Source organism: Hippoglossus hippoglossus, chromosome 6 (genome assembly GCF_009819705.1).
Source record: "Hippoglossus hippoglossus isolate fHipHip1 chromosome 6, fHipHip1.pri, whole genome shotgun sequence".
Lineage (NCBI taxonomy): Eukaryota > Metazoa > Chordata > Actinopteri > Pleuronectiformes > Pleuronectidae > Hippoglossus > Hippoglossus hippoglossus.
This window is the reverse complement of record NC_047156.1, coordinates 9828159-9850123: the sequence shown is the minus strand read 5'-3', so window position 1 is coordinate 9850123 and position 21965 is coordinate 9828159. Positions and strand designations below refer to the sequence as shown.

Below are 21965 nucleotides of genomic sequence, written 5' to 3'. Positions count from 1 at the left end.
TTTGCATCTTAACACGAAAGATAATGAATTTAGATTATGCCCCCCTAAAGTGACATTTTTTAATATAGGCTGTGAACAACTGCAGATGAATTATACTTCATGCACGGACCGCTTGGAAATTATCTTTTTCAGAATTAAGAAAATTTAAGGAAAAGTGACACCAGTTAGTTCACTGGTCAGCACTTGTTTCTCACTGGGACCTGTACTACTTCCTGTTTTCTACTCTATGCAGTTGCCTGAGGTGAGGTCATGACTGGAGAGAGAACAGTTTTGCCCTTTGATAAGAAGATGGATTGATTCCATCTGACTCCTGCCTGCTATGAGAGGACTTTTTTTTATTCTAACAAATGGAACAAGAAAATGCTGGACAACCAACTCATCATATCTTTTTAAAAGAGCCTTTTTATTAATTCACAATATCTGATTCATCATCTTTTTTTATTTTATTGTTCTGGGCTTTAGTCCTTTTATTCCCCATTGTTCCTTATCTATTGTTATAGTTTTTACTGTTGGGAGGTTTATTCCATTATTATTATTATTATTATTATTATTATTAGTAGTAGTAGTAGTAGTAGTAGTAGTAGTAGTATTGGTATTAGTATTAGTATTAGTATTAGTAGTATTAGTATTAGTATTATATCCAGTGTACTTCTCACTTCAGTCAGACATTAAATCTGTAAACATGAGATCCTTTAGTCATTTCCCTTTTTATTCTGACAAAAAGACACTAATAACAGCATTCATGATAATAAATAGAGAATCTATATAAAAGAAAAGTTTGTGTGAGTGTGTTGGGTCTCGTTGCTGCTGGGTTCACATGTCTGGACTCCACAGTGTCTGACTCGACCTTTCATACGACAATGTTACCATCAGGTGGCGCAAAGGGATATGTGACGATTTTTTAATATTAAAGTCATTAATTTATTTACATGGCGCAAGGGAGGAACCAGCATCACGCCGGAGACGGGAGCAGATCTTACTCAGCAGCGGTTATCAGATGAATGGAACCACACAGCACGGTGTAAATGTGCGGATGACAGCGTCTGTGTAGCTCAGCCTGAGGAGGAATAGAAGTGATCAATAAGGCAGACGGACACTGACTGTGTCCTGCTCACTGTATCTGAATCCTGCTCCCTGATTTTTCCCCCCACTGCGCTACTTCACTGAACAAATCCTTCTGAAGATGGAGTTTGGGGAGAGGAAGAGGAGAAGGAAGTCTCGGAGCTTCAAACTGGTCACGGATGAAGGTAGGCTGCTGGATGAATGGATGCAGGACCGTGCGGAGACGCGCGTCTGTGTCTGGGTGTTTGTCTGGCGCCGTGTGCCATGCAGAGGCGACACTGTAAACAAAAGCCACGGCCACGACAATGCCCACAGCCTGCATCGATTTTAAACAAGCAGCGAACGATTCACATCTTACACTTAAAACAATATCCGACTCATCATAGCTCCTGACAATAAGATTTAATTAAGGAGACGAACAGTGCAACATATGAAAACATGTTGCGCATGCATTCTGGGCATGCAACATGCAGCCTTTGATTTTTCACTTTCTGCTGAAGCTGTGAGCTGCAGGCCACCTCTCTGACTACACTTCTTCATACCACCTCTCTGACTACACTTCTTCATACCACCTACAGGTGGTGGTTTCTGCATGGGATGGGAGGGGGGGGTCTGCCTCGGTTGACATCACAGTCCCTGCCAGTCTGCACAACCCTCATCATAAACATGCAAAACAAAAGGCCAACATGCACCATTCTTGCAATCATCAAATCAAATACGTTTAAGCTTTTATCTCATTATTGTTATAGATAGATAGATAGATAGATAGATAGATAGATAGATAGATAGATAGATAGATGGATAGATGGAAAGATGCATAGATGCATAGATGGATGGATAGATGGATAGATGGATAGATAGATAGATAGATAGATAGATAGATAGATAGATAGATAGATAGATAGATAGATAGATTTGATTTAAAGAGCAGCACAAAACTATTAATAAATACACAAAATATGAAAAAGGCTATGCAGTTCTTAATTATTGCACCAAAGGACATTGAATTGTTGCACACAAGAGTAAAAGGGGTTGAGGCAGTTGGATTCGTTGAGGTATGTAATGTCCTGAGTGATGGTCTAACAGTGGCTGTTGCGAAACCGTGCCTTGTAAGTGGAATATTGCATTTTCTTGACAAAACCTTGCTGTTTTAAATGCAGATGATGACCCGTCATGTGTGATGAATCCCAGCTATACGGATCCCAATGTGGAGCCTAAGGTTGCTGCTGTGCCTGAAGGTATGTGTCACTGCAAGGATTCATCTTTTGATATAACATAATGGATCTCACTATTTTGACTGACACTCTTCTCTCTCAAAGTAGTTTGGCTGGGGGATGAGGGCCTGGAGATCAAGAGGCAAATCACAGGAATGATGCGGCTCCTGAGTGATAAGAGCAGCAGGGCCTATCACCGTGTGGGAGCAGAGCAGGACAGCTCAGCGAAGGAGCCCCCGGAGGCAGGCTGTCGGGCCTGGCTACATCCGCCTGCATCTTTGCCTCTTGTATCAGACGACCACCAGAGCAACAGCTGGAGCTCTGCAGCGGACATGGGGCCTGCAACGACTTCAACCATATCTACTTCCATCCCCAACGGTCCAGGCTGTGCCCAGTACAGCACCCGCTCCAAGGCCCTGAGGATCCTCAACCACACAAAGGATGTCATCAAAGTGAATGAGGATAACGGTAGAGTACCCGAGCATGTGTGAAGAGGAGATGAAAAAAAATGTAATGAAACAGAAAAGAGATCCTCTCTGGTGTTGAAGTGTTTTGTTGTGTGCATTTGAGTGTGAAGCAGACACTTAGAAGTGTTCTTGGCAAATGGATAGAAAAAGAGATGCACATACACACAGTGTACACGCTGTCTTCAGAGATATGGCATTAAAGCACATTGTGCCTGAAGAAATACACACACTTCAGAGAACAATCACTAACCCACACACACTACTGACTTTCCAGCAGATGTGGTACCACCTGCTGCGTCAGAGGCCCCCTGCTGCATGTGTAACTGTAAGGGCACCTTGCAGGCCATTCTGCAGGAGCTGCGTGCCATGAGGAGGCTGATGCAGGCACAAAAAGGTCAGTGGTTAAACACAAATACTCACACACGGTGGGAGAGAGAATGTAGTGTGTGTCTGTCTTTTTGTAGCGTCGCTGGAAAGGCAGGAACAGACAGCATCACCATGCCAACCTCGTCTCGGTCCAGGACCCGCTCCTCGTCGTAGGCCGCGCAAGAGGAGGCCGATCTATAAAGTGGCACCGCTGAGTGTGTCTAGTACAAGGAGAGCTGCTCTTAGCCCTCTGGAGGCCTCGCCACTTATAGCTGCACCTGCAGAATCTGGAAAGAGGCAGGAATCAGAGAACCAGCAGGACTCATCCGCAGCCAACAGACATCCAGTCTCCTCTGAGGTCTCTGTGCTGCCACCTCAGAACAATCCAGTGGCTTTTAACAACTCACAGAGTCCTCTCCTGAACCAGTTCAGGGAACCTCAGTCATTAGAGGTAAACTGCATGTTAGTGTAAATGAATGTGTATAAGCTGTGCAGTTTCTGTGATTAGCTTGTAGCTGTGATTTATACTTGAGTGAGTGTATTACACTATTTCCCACTGAAACAGTACTTATGCATTTGAAGTTAATCTGTGATTCTCAATAAGGTTTTAAATGAATGTGTTTCCTTTATTAAACTTACAAAATATACTGATTACTTTTTTCAACCCAGTCTCAAACATATATCTCAAACCCCATAAAAATTACACATGGTTAATGTTCTTCCAAGTTTGTATGAAGATACAGAAATAGGAAATAGTGTATTCTGTTATAGAAAATCTCTCTTTATCATGTTTGACTTTATTTAAGCCATTTAAAATCATTAAACTTAAATGTATATATCAGAAGCCATTATCAAATTTATGGTTTTGTTCCAGAACCTTTGTGATCTCTTGGACTTGGAATATACAGCATTATGACTTATTAGGGCTCTTATTATGATAGTGGTTTCTGTTGGACAGTGTGTTTTCTTTTTCTCTCTAAAAACAGAAATGAATCGAGCTGTGTTCATTTATCATCTCTCCCATGATATGTTTTCACCTCATACTGTGTATTGTTTGATTCCTTTTCAGTCTGAGGTGCGTCTTGCCAAGGATTACGATGTGTTTATCTCAAAGGCTCAGCTGGACTCCATCCTCGTCAACTACACACGCTCTGGGAGCCTGCTGTTTCGGAAACTGGTGTGTTTCTACAACATTACACATCCAACTCTTTAGTCTTTTAATTAAAACCACTGGATATTTATTTTTTTAACAATCATTTGTAATTGTTTCTTATTCACTTTAATAATAACTTAAGTTAACTAAAGGCTCAGCAATGTTTTACCATCGTGCGATTACATGTTTAGGTGTGTGCCTTTTTTGATGATACTACCCTGGCCAACTCCCTGCCAAATGGTAAAAGAAAGAGAGGACTCAATGACAATCGTAAGGGCTTGGACCACAACATTGTAGGTGCCATTAAAGGTAGGCAAGAGAAAAGTACAGAAGGATTTAAGCATTGTCTTTGTAGCAGTGTACAACAATCATGACACAGCAAGGAAACGTTAATAAAGTCGTGTAAACTGTGTTCAGTCTTTACAGAGAAATACTGCACCGAACACCGAATAGAGAAGTTGCCCGGGCCTCGGGACTGGGTTCAGATCCTTCAAGATCAGATCAAACTCGCCAGGAGGAGGCTGAAAAGAGGTACTGCCTGCTATGCTTTTCTTGTAATACTTTATTTTCATATTTTGTCTGGCGTCATATCTCTACTGTTTTAATCTTATATTATCACGCAAATGGTTTTGTGAGCATGACTAAAGCAAATAGTTATCTTTAAGTAATACATTTACTGTGTTCTGTGAATGTGTCAGGTAAGTCGTCATGTTCCTTTGACTCCTCAGATGCTGCAGAGGCAGAAGAAGTCTTAAATGGACCTTCTACAAGTATGAGACACACACACAGGGACTCATTTATTTACTTGTATACATTTATCTTTCCTTACCTGCACCAATAATCTATATATACAGATGGATGATGCATCTCCACTTTCTCCCCCTCACCACAAATACAAATAAAATATTCCAGATATGAAAGCCACCATCTTGTGATCGGGGTATGGAGCTCAAACAAAACCAAACATAGTGGAAATATGAACACACAGATTAGAACTTGTGACAGCAACTATATTTGGTCCATGTCCCATCCTGTAACATGGAGGAGGTGGGGTTTATGACCTATATTGCAGTCAGTCACCAGATAGACATGTCGACTTCCCTTTTGTGGAGCTGAAAAGCTATGGTCTCCACCTTTCCCCTCACTTTAGTACTTCATCTTACTCCATCTTTCCATCAGGCCCCCTTTGAGCCCACAATATCTTTACCTCTCCCCACTTTGCCATGACAACACACGCAAACTGATGTTGCTGGCCTGCTTATTGGCTCATGTCTTTGTCACGCGTCTCTGTGACATTTGACATGCTCACGCAGCTTCTCAAAATGTCAGCTAATTATCTTCACACCATGCACCATATCCCTTCTTTTACCTCTCTATTGCACTATTCATGTCAGAAAAGCCCTTCTCAGTTTTCCTTTCAAAAAGGCAATGAGACCTGTAATAAAACACCAGATGTGTTGCCTATACATTGTCACACAAACACATTGAGGCTGTTCTGGTATTTAATTTTAATATTGTGTTCCTTTACAGGCTATGACTACAGCAAACCTGCAAGTGTGAAGGGGACAGTGGTGAACATGACAGGTTGATGTGAGGGCTGCAGAAGGTTTCCTGATTGTCATCATTACTTCTCTAACTTGATTCATTCATCCTATTCTGATATTTCTTTTGCAGTTGTTAACTGCTGTGTTTTGGATGTAGAGGGGAAAACAGGACCAAGTGTAGAGGAAGTCCCTCCCTCTCACACACACACACACACTTGTGGTCCTTCAGACTTTTTATTTGACATGTAGTAAACCACTTGGATCTGGGATTCTAAACCAGCAGATGATACAGTGGTAGAAGAAATGTCAGGTTATTGTCATGTTCAGAAGTAACTTACTGTTTACATTATGGGCGACAGCTATAAAAGCCCACTCGCCTGGATATCATACGATATTTAGGCTACTAAGAGTCAAAAGCCTGAAATGGGACAAAGTACTGCAACAGTACAGCATTCATATATTTTGCACAAATTACGTTTTATGGGATGTTGCCCATTGTGGATTATGCCTTTAAAGTGACATGTACTTCAATGGGTGTAATGTGCAGTGCAGCGTCAGCCTTAATTTCAAACATTACATTGAAAAGTAAATATTTGATGTGAGCTGAAAATAAAAAAAGACGTAACTCTATACAATAATGTTTCTTTTGACTTGTTGTTGTCAATCTTGTGATGGAAATACTGTATTTTTCCCCTTGCAAATGAAAATGCAGTGCACATTAAATTTAATGGTTGTTTCCATCAATAAATATTGTTTCTTCACAACTGTGTTTTTCTGTTGTTTTTATAACACCTGAAAGTATAATTGATTCCTTCCTGCAGAGGTTTGACTAATAATAAGGAAATTGAGTTTATAGTAAAAAAAATAAAATAAAACAGTGTGAACATATTTGTTGCGATGGGGTGATTAAAATATATGCTCATAAGAATCAGAATCAAGTTTTATTGCCAAGCAGGTTTACACATACAAGGGATTTGCTGTGGTGTATTTGTGCAAGTATAAATATAAAAAATATATAAATAGGAAACAAAGATTAAATATAAAAAATACGATGAGCACCAGGCGAGAGATTGTGCAAAGTGCAAGTGTAAGATTATGGATCACTGAATACATTTATATATTTGAACCAGGCAGGGCTGTCGTGTGTTCGCTCGGATCATAGATTTGGAGGGAAAACAGTAAATTAAAGGTACACTCCATTGTAGAGATTTTGTTGCCAGACTCCACAGCTCGTTAAAGGGGATGTCGAAGCAGCCACAGCTCAGGCAGAGGACCCTTTGAGAGCTCGTCACTTTCCTCTTTGTATTAGCCACCAAATATCGTTTTCGTGAAGGTTAAGGAGCACTCGATAACTAATTCATCTGAAGCTCGGTTGATGTTCGTGATAGTTCTCATTTTTTACCGTCCGGTCCTGACTTTGAGGGCGAATATGTCTGAATTCTCGTCAGGCTTTCTCTGAAGACGCCCGTTTCTGGCCGCAGTGCATTGTGGTCCCGTCCCCGCTCTTCTGTCGGGGATCCACCGCTAACGTGAAGCTGGTAAGGATAAACTGGTCCGAGCAATTAAAGGGGAAATGTAGAAAGAATATAACTCCGCTTTGGCCCTAATATCGTGTTTAGGGCTCCTGTAGACACGTGTACTGCACCACACCAGCACAGACTCCACACACGTGGCGTGTTTACTCCGGTTTCATTGCTTTTAACGCTGATGTTGCACCACCTCGCATGGCGACGGGCAGGAAGGGGTTAATTTTTTCCGCCGCCGACATTTTTGCTCGGTGCACTACGGCAACTTTCTAAACTTACATTGTGCAACGAGCCGGCGCAGTTTCTCCCGAGCTGGCGCCGCGTTCGTGCTGCAGCGTGTTGTTGTTGTTGTTGTTGTTGTTGCTTGGATGAGGCGCAGATCCGCAGCTCGGGCGCTCCCCGCTCTTTTGTTGCTCAGAGCTGCAGATGCCCATCACACCGTGCATGGATCGGCGTTTGCTAGCAAGAGCTAGCATCCGAGCGAAAACGGCATTTTCCAGCTAAACAAACAACATGAGACACGCCGATGTGCCCGTCAGACTCAAAGTGTCACAGCTGAGCGCAACGTGGGTTCTATTGACACTCGTGACTTGTTGTTTGCGGTAATATTGTCAGAAACAGAGGGTTGAATGAAGTTGGCAGCGTTTGGCGTCTTGAACACTCCCACAGTTTACTGACCGAGCCCACTATGTGCAACCTGCAGCAGTTCAAACCTCAAGGAAATGGTTCGAATGGCTCCTCTTGTCAGGTGTTTCCCGCCGGGAAGTTACTGCGCTTCATTCAGTTCTCCTCAGTGAAACCATGAGAATGAGTTGATCAACACGCTGCAGCTCATTGTGATGGTGGATGTTGTCAGTGGAGAGTGAGTGTGGTGCAGGGAGCTGTTGAATTCAAACAGTGTCCAAGGCGGTGCTTTGCAGTTTGTGTCAGAATCTGTTTACCACATGCAAATAAACATTTACCTGCAGGTCATGCAAAAGATACACGAGACACACAATGAAAAGAAGCAGCGGTTAAAAGACGTATAAAGTGCCTATGTTCATAGTAAGTGCTTGTGGGTTTGTGTGCAACTATGCTACTGTGAGTGCACTCATCATTTCACTGCCAGGGCACAGAGGTACTCATTATTGTGCTCTTTATTAAAAGTTCATTATAGTTGAGTTTTCTTTACCTGCCACTAGTTTAACACAGTCCAACACACTAAACCAGAGATACACTCCTCACCTGAGAATTGTTCATCACTTGTTAGAGAGATGGTTTATAAATATATTGGTCATTAAAAGCTGTTAGATCTTAAAGGTTAAATTAATTATTGAATTATATTGTTTTCAAACTGTTTGTTAAAGTCTTTCTCTTTTTCCAACCTCTTCTTTGGGAGGATTTGTAAATTGAATATTTCAAGATTTCGGTCAGACAAATCGTTCAACATTTTTAAGCTGTCACCAAGGGCATTTGAGATGTATCTGGAATTTCCATTGTATTATAACATTTACAGTGCATAATGAATTGCCAAAATCTGTAGCTAAAGTGATGATGAAAACAATTGTGAATTGCAGATATAAGCAAATAAAACAAAATATTAATATGAACAGAACTGAAATGAATCCCCTCTTTGTGTAGCTTAAAGGCAGGATGCATTGCAGGGCTGCAGCTTCAGATTGTACAGATCATTTGTGCTTGTGTGTGATTCACTTGAAATGAGGCACAAAAGAGAATATTTATGAATAAACCCAGATGGCACTGCAGTGTGATGAATCAGCTGTTTTTATTATTTGATTTTAAGTCTGTGCATTTAACAAAACTTTCTACCCGAGACATCCAGACCATGTTTTCAATCACAAGTATATTTTTTTCTGTCCCGTCATTAACATGGTCCTAGTGGTGAGGACCCAGAGTTTCTACAGACATGTCTGTGCGGGAGTCCTTCAACCCCGAAAGCTACGAGCTGGACAAGAACTTCAGACTCACACGCTTTGCTGAGCTCAAGGGCACAGGCTGCAAGGTTGGTTCTCATCAAAATCTCTCTTATATGAAATTCCACTTGATTAAGGAATATATATATTTAAAAAATAATATGTTGTTAATAATTGGTTATTTTCTGGTCACAGGTGCCCCAAGATGTGTTACAGAAGCTGCTAGAAACCCTACAGGAGAACCACTATCAGGAGGATGAACAGTTCCTGGGGGCAGTTATGCCCCGATTAGGTAATAATGATCTTCATAATGCGATAATGATGATAAACACCCTAAATGTTTATTAGTAGTAATGTTTAACAAAAAGATACAGGCTTGTATGAATAGTAGAAAGAAGTGCGTTACTATAAAATGTAATTTCTGTATTAAATACAACCTGACCCTTAGTTCTGAAATTGAAAGACAAACTAAAATAAAAGCAATTTGATGGCATCATTAAATTCTATATTAAAGCCAAGCTGTTGAATTCTGCCCTGTTTTCTTTTCTGTGAAGGCATAGGCATGGACACCTGTGTGATACCCCTCAGACATGGAGGCCTTTCTCTGGTCCAGACGACAGATTACATCTACCCCATTGTGGATGACCCGTACATGATGGTATGGAAGTCTCTCTTCTTACTGAGTGCTCTAAAGTGGTCTTATTGATTATATATACATGGGACAAATAAAATGGTGGCACTAATATAATTAGCTTTAATTTTCCTGTCTTGTAGGGACGAATTGCTTGTGCCAATGTTCTAAGTGACCTGTACGCCATGGGAGTGACAGAGTGTGACAACATGTTGATGCTTTTAGGAGTCAGCAACAAAATGTCAGAGAAGGTAAGTGTCACGTCAGCCGATGCAGTCACTTTAGAATTGAGTGCAAATATCTGCAACAGCTGTGTTAATTGTTTAAAAAAATATATATTTATTTTGCCGCTCTGACTCTTTTCTTTCTCTTTACAGGAGAGAGACAAAGTCATGCCCCTGATCATTCAGGGATTCAAGGATGCGTCAGAGGAGGCAGGCACGTCTGTAACAGGAGGACAAACGGTGCTCAACCCCTGGGTGGTGATGGGAGGAGTCGCGACAACAGTCTGCCAGCCCAACGAATTTATCATGTAGGAGTCTTTTCTTACTCGAGCTGTTTGAGTTACTCACAGCTGCTTCAGGATAATGTACAAATGTATTGTGATGCAACTAATCACACCTTGTTGGACATTTCTTAGGCCAGACAACGCAGTCCCAGGAGACGTGCTGGTGTTGACGAAGCCACTTGGAACGCAAGTTGCCGTTGCAGTACATCAGTGGTTAGATATCGTAAGTCTGCCTGTTCACTCATGAATAGTTAAGTTGTGACACTTCTTGTTGTTTAGGATAGACACTAATTCCATGTGTATGTTTTTTTTTTTTCTTTCAAATCACTCAGCCTGAGAAGTGGAACAAAATAAAGCTGGTGGTAACTCAGGAAGATGTAGAACTGGCTTATCATGAAGCCATGATGAACATGGCTCGGCTCAACAGGACAGGTAAATGATGAATTTATCCTCAATATTGATTTGCAGTGATTACAGTGTTTTTGAACTTTTGGTTGTCATTATTTTTAAATCAAACAACCAGTTTAAAGTTGAGCATAATTACATCAGCAATTGGGCAAAAAAGCTTAGAATTTCATAAATGGCAGCAGCCTCTGCTGCAGCTCAGCTGAATTGCACACTTTGTTGCTTAGTATCTTCCAGCAAAGACAGGGCTTTCCACAAGGACATGAAGTAGTGAGTCAGTGGGGGAAAAGTACCCACCGACATGGGTCCAGGGTCATGTGTGTTGTGGAGGAGAGAACAGAGAATTGAGTCAAATGGGAGCAGATCAGCACAAAGCATCTGATTCTTATATGACCAATTACACTTGTCAAACTCACATAATTCGATATATAAGTCCTCTCTTGAATACAACCTTACTTCAAATAAAAAGTCTGTTACCTTCTGCAGTTGAGGTAAATAAAGGAGGAAGTCCAAAATAAAGTAAACTTTAAAGTTCAGTCAACAACTTTCGCCAACAATAAGCTATTAGCTTTTGTGATTGTCAACACAGACTGAATATTCTGTATTTATTTACCCTACTGAATAATCTTCAACTAGGAAAACACAGCTGTCTGTCTGTCTGTCTGTCTGTCTGTCTGTCTGTCTGTCTGTCTGTCTGTCTGTTTGGCCGTCTGTCCATCCATCCGTCTGTCTTTTTCCAGGTGTCCTTCTAAGTCTCTCTCTCTCTTTCTCTCTGTCTCCCCATGTAGCGGCGGGTCTCATGCACACCTTCAATGCCCACGCAGCCACCGACATCACAGGGTTTGGCATCCTTGGCCACGCCCAGACGTTGGCACGACAACAGCGAAGTGAAGTGTCGTTTGTCATCCACAACCTCCCAGTGCTCGCCAAGATGGCTGCTGTGTCCAAGGCCTGTGGGAACATGTTTGGTCTCATGCATGGCACCTGCCCTGAAACATCAGGTATGTGTGTATTCATGGTTATTTCCTCCTAATTTAATCATTTAACTTTTTGTCTCTTATTATCTACAAAGTGTTTTTTTGGGGGGGAGATGACAAAAAACATAACACGGGTAAATATTAATAAAATGCTGTTTAACTCCAAAGTTTCAGTCACAGTTTGCCTTTAATTTTCTCCCAGAGGGAAACTCTAAGACCCTGAGTCTGTCCGTGTATTATAGATTGTTACGATGAATGAAATCTGAAATTTGAATCAGTATTTTATATGCACCTAAAGAAGGGAAGCCAGTTTACTTCAAGAAAATGGGCCCTGAGGGACACCAAAGGAAAGAAAGGGATACATCTCTAAAGAGACTAAATAGTCAGAGAGATGATGAGAACACGTATATATCTTTAGCATCATTACGCCATCAGAATCATTATTTAAAACCCTTTTCACTGACAAGTCTCCCTTTCTTTTACAGGGGGCCTGTTAATCTGTTTGCCGCGGGAGCAGGCCGCTCGCTTCTGTGCCGAGATCAAATCACCAAAATACGGAGAGGGCCACCAAGCGTGGATCATCGGGATTGTAGAGAAAGGAAACCGCACTGCTCGCATCATTGACAAACCTCGGATCATAGAGGTGGCACCACAGGCCGCCACGCAGAATGTCAACCCAACTCCCGGTGCAACCTCTTAATCCTCCTCTGCTGAGTCATAGACCGGAACCCAACAGCTCTGTTGAGTGATTTTAGACACATAAACTTCAAAACCATCCTAGAGTGTTGAAATATATACACAAAATAGTACGTACACAGAAAGGACTGGGTTGGCGTGTATCTACGTGGAAAAACTGCACCACACAGTGGCCCTGGGGAGCATGTCACCACCCTATGGACTCAACCTGAAGTTATACCCATTATGAAACATTGGTAAGAAATAGAGCGTACTTAAAATCCATATGCCTTTTGTGTCTGTTGTATTCTGTTTCGTTAAATGTGCTTGAGTGGCAGGCAGCTTCTGGTAAGAGAGTGATGAAGACGATAATCTGATAATGTTGGTTCATTTTGAATCTTAGGAAGTCTGCAGCCCGTTGCCTCTTTTTAAAAATTGCTCTCATCAAGCGACATCAAGGTGATGTGTTGGTGTTTTTGTTTGTCCATTCACTTTGTACAGTTAAAAAAGCCTAGTTTTAGTTCATTGCTGTAACTGATGCCTTGAAAGAGTGTGACCAGAATGGTTTGTTTTTTATTACTTTGACTTTTTGTATTGTCCCCACATAAACTAATAAATATTCAAATAGACGATGTTTTGTTCTCGCTGTTTGGGAGCGGCAGTTATGTGAATAAACAAAATCCAATGTGACATTATCTACTTACTTACATAGAGCTGCAGATAGAATTTTTTTAACATGAACGGCAGATGGTGCTCCCCCAAGTCTTAGATGAGTCCTGGTTTTAAGTCAAAGCTGCGACAAAATCTGCAAAACCCTCAGGAGATGAACCTTCTACCGTCTGCATTCCTGATATCCGATTAAAAATTGTGCAACTGTTATAAAGGAAAAGAGTTTGTCAGACAACATGTGCTCTAATCTGTGAATCTGTTGCCTTGGTTCAGGATCTGTTGCATTTAATTTAGCACTCACCTGAAACAGAACTTTGTTTTGTTCATCCTAATTGCTGGGATGAACCTCTGTAAATGTTCATGTGGATATCATAAACAAGGTATAACCTCCACCCCAGCTCTAATAATAAACTTCTCTTATAACATAGTGCTTTCCTGTGTCAGTCTTTGATTACCTCCGCCAAATAGTTTGTGTTGTTTGTTTGTTTGTTAGCAGCATAACACAAAAACTACAGGACTGATTTCCAGGAAACTTGGTGAAAGGATGTGGTGCAGGTCAGGGAAGGACCTATTTTATTTTGGTGTGGATTCGTGATGAGGGGGTGGATCTAGGATATTTTTTTTCACTTTAACATTGTGTGATCTATGTTTTTCAACATTTTCCTTGATTTCTCAGGGAATAATTAATGGATCTTGATATGTGTTTCTGCAATTTGGTGCAGATCCAAATAAAAATCTGGATCTAGTGAATGTAAATGTGGTTTCATAAGGGGACTGTTGGGCTTTGGTGGAGGTATGTGCTCCACTCAGTGCCATTCTAGTTGGTTTAAGGGTCTATTATTACAGCTGTTTAAATTATGATAAATAATCATTAGCAAAGTTACTAGTATGATCATTTTTTTTGTGTTTATTTTTAGTCAAGAATAATATAAAAGCAGCAAATTCATAATTGTTGACAGATGATTAAGTATTTAAATCTCAATGTCTAGGTAGAAAAAATTACAAATCAAATTAAAAAGCCAAAGACCACACAAATATTATATAAAGATTTATTATGTTACATTTACATACAGTCCTGCGTTACCTGGAGAAATGTGGTAGGTTCATTTATCTCCAGCAATGGTGGTTTATTGTTTGCCACCACAACATTTCCTATTACAAAAGATTAAATCGTTTCCTCCGACAAGTACAATATAAATAAAAATAAATTACAGGTGTACCAACTGTTCCTATTTTCTCACTGAGTGGAATGGCCGCCTTCTAAAATGACCCACCGGATAATCAAAAAGATCTTAAGTGCAACCTGAACTTTCTTCGTGCATATGAATGAAGCGTGTCAAAGACAGACTCTCAGGTGAATCCGTCCCACAGAGTCCGTTATATGTGCTTTTTACCATTTTCCATCTGTGCATGCTTTCCAACATCCACCATCTTCTTATCATTTTCTGGCTTGAAGAGTCCCTGGATATCGAGCATGGCCTTCTGAATGTTCTGGCCGAACCGGTTTGAGTCCTGCATGGCACACGGACAGGGAATAGTGAGAGTGAGACAGAAACAGAGAGAGTGTTGAGGTTCGAAAAATACAGTATAAATAACTGATCAATAATAACCAATGCTCTCAGTTTGTGCTCTTACTGTGTCAGGGCTGGAGAACTTGCAGGAAATATGGAATGTGATGAGGTTCTCCCCCACAATGATATAAGACACACCATAACCATCGTCAGCCACCTGGGGGCACAGTAGAGATGGTATTATTCAGCTCAGGACATCAGGGTAAAACATTATGAACATTTAACTTGTGCAAATCTCTGAAATAAAACGTTTGAACTCACAGGTCCAAATCCACCGCCAGCTCCCACGTATTGAGGGAACTTGTTGATGTCAACCAAATTGAGCTGCTGCTGTGGAGTCTGACTGGTGGACAACTTCCATGTCTCTGAAAGCACCTTGAATCAGAGACATTGAATGTTGTGTGGGAAAATGACAGATAGGTTGTGGTATGTGGGTTAACAGGAAACTTGTGAATCAGCGCTTTTACCTTTTTAAGAAATGGCGAGTCAACACCAAGGTATTTGGACACGAAGTAGAGACAGAAGAGGTGGCGGTCGATACCAGAACCAGTCATGGCCAGACGGTACATGTTTTGGTGCTTATCAGCCGCCTTCCGAAACAGGGCAAATCTCTGGGCGTTCTGGTCACAGAATAAACGAGCAAACAAACCATCGGATCGAAAATGACCTGAATTCTGTCCACAAGAATGTCAGTATAACCCTGGAACATGAGGGAGTTCAGAGTCCAGGGCAATGACACACACACAGACACATTATCTCTGGTCTCATCGACCAAGTCCTCAGCAGAACGATGTGACCTCTCACATCACATTATGACACCAGGTAGGTCAAATTATTTGCAAAAAAGATGTAGCTATTCCCTCCAGTAAAGGATTTGAATGTCTCACAACTACAATTACATTATGAGCAGCTCAGCGTTATTTAAACCAACCCCAACTTTATGTAATGGAGCTTTTTATGTTGCTTTCCAGTGGTTCTGTGTGTTAATGCGTTCTGCTTACTGTTGCATCTGTGTCCTCCATGGCTCTGACAAATGCAACCGCCTCAGAGGTGCAGGAGCGCACGGTCTCCGTCCGACCGTCCCTGAACATGCGGGTCATTGACGACTCGTACGTCAGACAGAACACTCCCTGATCCTGTCAGAGCAGAGGGAAGAGTGTGACGTGATGGCGGTGGATGGTACAGATGGTGAGAGGTAACGTCTGCAGAGAAGGATTTGAGTCGTACCCTGAACTGTGCCAGCTGCAGGGCGAGCTGGATAAAGGCATCAGGGCTGGTCCTGCACTTCTTGATCAGGCCTTTCCCAAACTCACTGAACAGATGAGCATGGAAGTCCACATCGTCAGCTATCTGCTTGGCTAACAGGTATGACGTCTGGATGACTGCTTGACACTAAAGAGGAGAAAATGAATTTGTGATGGACACTAAGTGTATTAATTGTAATAAACGATGCAAGGCTCTGCTGTACCTCATTTGGAATCCGCCACTGTAGCCGAGTGGGATGGGGCAGGTTCTTGTTCACGTCGCCTTTACAGTGTCCCTCCTCTGTGTAGCCCAGATGGAAGCAGTCCGTTGCAAGGACATACTACACAGACAGAAAGGGACAGCTGAAGATGACTGCTAACTTAATGCTTTATCATGCAATACCTGTGCACACGTCATACCTCCCACATATGTCCTACAATCGGTGCATCTGCCCACGAATGTTCAGCATTTATACCCATTTTTCCATTTGGGTAAGAGATCAAGGTGAAAGATTTGTCGAACCACCTGTGACACAAGAAATAAAACCTTTAGGGCAACAAAGCACATAAACTCAAACCTTTGCTAATAGTCAGAACCGAGGCCTTCTCTGCTTACCTGTCGTAACACTTTCCATGCAGCAGGGACTTGGCATAACTGTCCAGTGAGTTGGTCTTTGCGGGGTCATAACCCTGCGGCTCGTCATCCAGTGACAGGAAGAAGGCAGCTGACTCTATGGCGTCCAGGGATACTCTGTTTACCCCCTGGCAGAAATATTTAATCCGAGCCCGAGCCCATGGAACTCTAGAAGAAGTGAAAGTGTGACACATTTATCCAAGTATGTCTACGTCAGTGTGTGTGTCATCTGTATATGTTTATAGAGAGTACCTGTTTCCTGCAGTCAGGGCAGCTAATTTGAGCTCTCCTGGCTCAGGCTCTGTTGTATCATTGAGGATCCTCTGAAACTGTGTCTCAAGTTCACTGGGTAAGAGGTGGCGCCCTCCAGTGTACAGCCACACTTGGAAGAAGCGGCCCCTGTGGTAGACGACCAGGTGCTTGCGGTCGGTCAGGTGCTGCACAATATCTGCAGGGAAAAGTTCGGCGAGAAAGGACGGTCAGATGAGAAACAACAACGATTTAAAAATAGAATTAGAAACACTAGTCTTCTGTCTGAACACATGAATCCTAAGGGCTCACAGTGAAGTTGTTAGATCAGCACCGAAACACACACACTTACACTTCTCATCATTTTTCAGCATCAAAGCAGGTATTCATCTTTAAACTGCTAATGGAAAACGTGGCAACAACTATTCCAACATTATTGAGCCTTAATTCCCCTAAAATGTACCCTTATCTCACCTGTTTCAATGCCAGGGATGCGGGTGGTGTTAAACATCCTCTCCATCTGAGAGGAACACATTGGAACGGTCCCTAAGGCCCTCAGCTGGGCAGAAGAAAGACAGTGACACAAGTTTAAAACCAATGAGGAAAGGATATTAATAGATGTAAAGGCCCATATGAAAACACTATTTTCTACCAAAGTTGGAATAGCTTTTGTTATTTTGCTTGAGAGATTTCTGCATTTGTGTTTTTGGCTGTTTTCTTCCTGCTGGTTTAAAGTGGCACAGTTTGAAAAAAGCTGATATTGTATCATGATATTTACTAATCGGGAATATATTCAAATCGGAATCTGATAACAGTCTGTTTTTTTGTTTTGTTTATACACATATTGATCGCTTGAGGTTTAGAGAGTTAAACTCCCTTTATTTTAACTGTTACTTGTGCAGACATCACTATTTCATTTCAAAGGTTTGATATTCATGATAAGGCTAAAGAGAAGATACAGGGAGAAAATGTAGTGATGTTATAGTGTCATTACACGGCTGTGATGTCATGACAACCATTACCGGTTCATGTTCACCACGTTCCAGTTTGCGTCTGTACTGCAGCATGGCGTGGACCACATTCCCCACGCGTGCAGCCTGTCGGTGTGTTGGGGTCACGTACAGGAGGTCCTTCACGCAAATGAACACACAAACAAGACATATTGCATCAAAACAAATCAAAAAAACTATAAATCAAAACCCAAAATGTATTTCAAATACTGTTGCTGGCATGTTGACAGGTGAGGTTTTGAGAATTTAAGGAATTTGGTTAATATTTCTCCAAAAAAAAGTCTATTATACTGTATGCACTCATTATCCACCTTTGAATGCATGAATATAATTTTACTATTATGTAAAACAGAGCATTACTAATACACTCACCATTATATAGAAGTTACTGTTCACCATGATGGGACTCCTGCCCCTGAGGTAGATGTACTCCTCCCACCAGTCACTCACCTAGAGCAGATAAAGATGGATATTATATATAACATTATGACTGAGCTGAATTCAATCATAATCATAAATCACCTCTTTACTCACATAATTTGTTGCCCACCAGGATTTTAGCTTTAAGTATCTTTGGAGCTGGGCTGCTTGGGAATCTTTAAAGTCATTGGCCAAAATCTCCATTGGGTTGTACTGGTCACTGTCCAGAAGGGGACGAACTGACTCGAGGTACTGTGGGAAAAACATGGCGTGGGCGGTCAGAACGAGGCAGTGTTGTTATATACAAACCCAGCTGATCCAATAGAGCCGCTGGGACACACACACTGAAAGGATTTGGAGGACAACCGGCAGATGCAGCTGAGGAGACGTGACAGATTGTTTTTAATCTACCATCGTATTACCCTGTCTAACTTTCACAAAGCCACAACATACATCATGGTGTTGTCACACAATATTCAATCATGTGTGGCTTTGTTCAACAGTAAACAAGCAATGACTTAAATGTTCACCTTATTGAATAAAAAATTATGCATGGATGTTGGACATATACTGTAATGGGCCCCTCTGTGTAAATTGCGGCCCCTATATGGCCCCTGACTGATCGCAGTGGTGGAATAATAATCACGTCTTCAATGTGAAGGTTTAGTTCATGTGTTACATTGGTTAAAATGAATGTTTTAAAGTTATTAAATAAGGAGGCAGAAATGTGGTATTAATTAGATTTTTAGATATCACGTTTCATTTTATAATATTTTGTCAGTTTCTGAACATGTGGGTAGAATCAGACATTCATATTCACACAGTCCTTGACAACCATCTACCAGTCTGGCTGCCTTCTACCCATACATTTCCCAGTATGTTCTATCAGAGCTGGAATCTCAATTAAAATCGGTTTTAAGTGCACAAGACTACATGTCGTCCAAATACCCAAATCCAGCACATAATTAAAATGTCTTTACCATGCTCCCATGCAATTCAACAAACTTTTGGGCCTTGTGTGTTTGCAGTCATGTAAACTCTGTGTAATTACACACCCTGTTAACTGTATCATCCACACTGGGCACAGGGAGTCTGGGTAATGAGGCCTGGAAACTGTAGAGCAGCGGTCTGCGTCCAGAGAACATCTTCACCAGGCTCTGGTTACAAACACACAACACCATACATACATCATTACACATGCAGTGTAACAGATTGCACTTTATAGCCTATTCTTACCAGAGTCAACCATATATCTTCTGCACTGAGGGAGGGACACAAAGATTAAAGAGGCATTGTTCTGACAACCAGACAGTGGAATTAAAGATTCAGGCAGTGTGTGACAGACAGAGGGACACATTCATACCAGCCACACTTTGGTAGATGTGCTCATTCTTCCATGGGACTCAAAGATCCAGCCGTGGTAGGAGAGCAGAGCTTTGAGGGTGTATCTCAGGAGGTAGATGAGGAACAGCCACAGTCCAGTGGCAAAGAGGATGGCACTCAGCACCGCCCGGGTCTGCACTGATATACAGTCTCTGTTCAGAGAAGGCACAACACTGTCGATCTTAAACAGCTGATTTGTGCACATAGCTCCATCCAAACAAACCGACATGCTCCAGCAGAATACTGAACACTGAATAACTTCCTTCATGAACTATGGGGGATTTCTGACCTTTGTGGAAGGTTGTCCTTAATGGCGTCAATCATGCCTAGAGACGGGTCTACGCGAATGTACAGGGAACTCATCATTGCGATCACAACTATCAGCCAGCTGGACGGGCTGGCTGGATAGACTCCGGCCAACACACCATTCTGTGAGCGAAAGACAAGAATTAGTGTCAGGACAAGATGAGGCTTTGTGTCCTATGTTCTATGAAGACAATGCACAAAGCAAAGTTATACACTGTGAATATACACTACAATCGTGAGTGACTCCAAATTTCTGACAAGATGGGACTATACCTTGAATTGTATGGCTCTCTTCTTCCATGCCGTCACTCCTGACAGGTAGATGTTTTTGATGACCTCCTGACTCAGTTTAAGGTCCACGCCATCAGGCCGCACGGTGAACTGGAAGCCCACCGCCTGATGCGCCTCAGCCATCTCTGTGTATCACTACCATGGAAAGCAAAGGGAAACTATCCGGTTTCTGACTGGAGAAATATCTATAATAATAATAAATCAATATTTCCAAATTGTGATCAAAACTCTTAAGTCTTGAGTCGTTTCAGTGTCATCTATGCATTAAATGTCATTGAGTCATTTTTTCCCCCCAGCTCTGGATGCAGGTCCCTCCAAGATTCAATGACAACAATATCCTGTAATATCTGAAGATTAGATAATCTTCATAAACTATTATTAAGTGTGAGTAAGCTGTAATTTTTTGCTAATTAACCTTTAAAAAGCCCAAACTGACATTTACATAAAGAGAAACCTTGTGACTTTGCCACATCTGACTCTCAGTGGCAAAATTATTTTAAGGAACGCAGAAGTATTTGTCTGCACTGTTTGCTCCTAATGTGATAAGAGAGGCCACTGATAATTTTTCAAACACCTTTTTTTCACCTATTACTTGATTTTACTTATTAAAACTGGAGATCATCAAAACATTTTCTTGATTAATTAACTAATACATATATTTACAGCTGCAGCCGTTCTGTCGTAAATGTAACGTGAAATCCTACCTAAAAACCATCTCCATGTAATGTTCAGGGAGGCAGGGCTAGGATTTCTTTTTCCATGTCATATGACTGAGCAGTTACCAAGTGGGACAAAGTTCAATGGCCAGATATAGTGGTGTACCGGCTGAGCATGTGCACAGACCTCAGATGAAAATATAAACACAGAGTACAGCCCAGAGTTAAATGCTAAACCGTTGCTCTCATAACATTTACTGTGATAATCTGGCAGGTGAAAGGCAGAATCAATACAGAATGACTACAGGAAATGTTATTTTAGAAAATTTAATTTTCAGAACTGTGTAATTAACCTTCCTCTTCATCTTAAGTTTTATATAAATGCTGCATGCAGTACAAGACACACAAATATATACATGATATAAGTGCAATATGGAGTTTAATCTAAAACAATCAATCAGGAAAACGTCTGCAGCAAATACAACAACATGCAGATCAAAGTAAGAACAACAGAAAAAGAAGCAGGCCCATATTTTACCTTAGTGAGACCAGTCAGTGGAATCCACTCAGGCAACGACGAGCTGTGGCTTTGGTTTGTGTCAGTAGTTGTGAGGCAGTGAAACTCCTCTGTACTGAGGCTTGGTTCTGTCTGTGTTTGTGTCTGTGACTCCAGTGTCCTTCAAGTGGCTTTTCTCAGGTGGTGAGATCAGAGTGTTCATTTCCTATGCTCTCCCTCCCCCCTCTCCCCCTCTCCCCCTCTCCCTCTCTCCCTCTCTCCGACATGCCTCTTTTTGTAACAGGACACCAAACACAGACAGAGCCTCACCTCACGTGCCGCCAGGTCTCTGCTGTGGAACTGATTCTGCTACAGTGATGTGTTGGGATGTTCAGCATGAAACAATTGGTCACTTCTCCAAAATGGTAATTTTATAAATGTTGCCTAAATATGTGATGAGATTTTAAAATCTTTAATCTTTGAATACTCAGGCAGTCTTGTTGACATTTTCAATCTCTTTTTCAAGAGAGACCTGAGACCAGGTGAAATACACAATCATAAAATACATAATAGATAAAAGCAACACAAGAGGGAA

At 41.5% G+C, this 21965-nt stretch overlaps 3 protein-coding genes across 8 annotated transcripts; 2 read left to right on the top strand and 1 right to left on the bottom strand.

The window, feature by feature from the left end:
• Nucleotides 1-866: 866 nt before the first annotated feature.
• Nucleotides 867-6567, top strand: bend7 (BEN domain containing 7). Of its 3 annotated transcripts, none has more exons than XM_034588107.1 (10): nucleotides 867-1247; nucleotides 2223-2300; nucleotides 2385-2744; nucleotides 3018-3137; nucleotides 3208-3560; nucleotides 4179-4286; nucleotides 4454-4571; nucleotides 4680-4793; nucleotides 4991-5032; nucleotides 5793-6567. In XM_034588107.1, exons 1-10 carry the CDS (start codon nucleotides 1184-1186, stop codon nucleotides 5849-5851), a joined length of 1416 nt encoding a protein of 471 aa, XP_034443998.1. In that variant the 5' UTR covers nucleotides 867-1183; the 3' UTR covers nucleotides 5852-6567. The 3 variants fall into 3 exon arrangements, with proteins under 3 accessions (XP_034443998.1, XP_034443996.1, XP_034443997.1); XM_034588105.1 differs by having other exon boundaries at nucleotides 2382-2744; XM_034588106.1 differs by having other exon boundaries at nucleotides 869-1247; nucleotides 2382-2744; nucleotides 3021-3137.
• On the bottom strand, nucleotides 2349-21609 carry cpt1b (carnitine palmitoyltransferase 1B (muscle)). Of its 2 annotated transcripts, none has more exons than XM_034588097.1 (20): nucleotides 21413-21609; nucleotides 20201-20353; nucleotides 19911-20050; nucleotides 19602-19773; nucleotides 19294-19395; nucleotides 18353-18490; nucleotides 18191-18268; nucleotides 17831-17938; nucleotides 17283-17367; nucleotides 16812-17007; nucleotides 16542-16727; nucleotides 16346-16451; nucleotides 16150-16266; nucleotides 15909-16073; nucleotides 15683-15817; nucleotides 15149-15301; nucleotides 14943-15056; nucleotides 14746-14838; nucleotides 14295-14622; nucleotides 2349-2359 (listed from the first exon to the last, which is right to left on the bottom strand). In XM_034588097.1, exons 2-19 carry the CDS (start codon nucleotides 20339-20341, stop codon nucleotides 14488-14490), a joined length of 2364 nt encoding a protein of 787 aa, XP_034443988.1. In that variant the 5' UTR covers nucleotides 20342-20353; nucleotides 21413-21609; the 3' UTR covers nucleotides 2349-2359; nucleotides 14295-14487. The 2 variants fall into 2 exon arrangements, with proteins under 2 accessions (XP_034443988.1, XP_034443987.1); XM_034588096.1 differs by lacking the exon at nucleotides 2349-2359 and adding an exon at nucleotides 14183-14262.
• On the top strand, nucleotides 7024-13537 carry sephs1 (selenophosphate synthetase 1). Of its 3 annotated transcripts, none has more exons than XM_034588110.1 (10): nucleotides 7024-7344; nucleotides 9212-9334; nucleotides 9441-9537; nucleotides 9800-9903; nucleotides 10020-10127; nucleotides 10254-10408; nucleotides 10517-10607; nucleotides 10717-10816; nucleotides 11578-11790; nucleotides 12252-13537. In XM_034588110.1, exons 2-10 carry the CDS (start codon nucleotides 9239-9241, stop codon nucleotides 12464-12466), a joined length of 1179 nt encoding a protein of 392 aa, XP_034444001.1. In that variant the 5' UTR covers nucleotides 7024-7344; nucleotides 9212-9238; the 3' UTR covers nucleotides 12467-13537. The 3 variants fall into 3 exon arrangements, with proteins under 3 accessions (XP_034444001.1, XP_034444003.1, XP_034444002.1); XM_034588112.1 differs by lacking the exon at nucleotides 7024-7344 and adding an exon at nucleotides 7397-7898; XM_034588111.1 differs by lacking the exon at nucleotides 7024-7344 and adding an exon at nucleotides 7397-8194.
• Nucleotides 21610-21965: the final 356 nt, after the last annotated feature.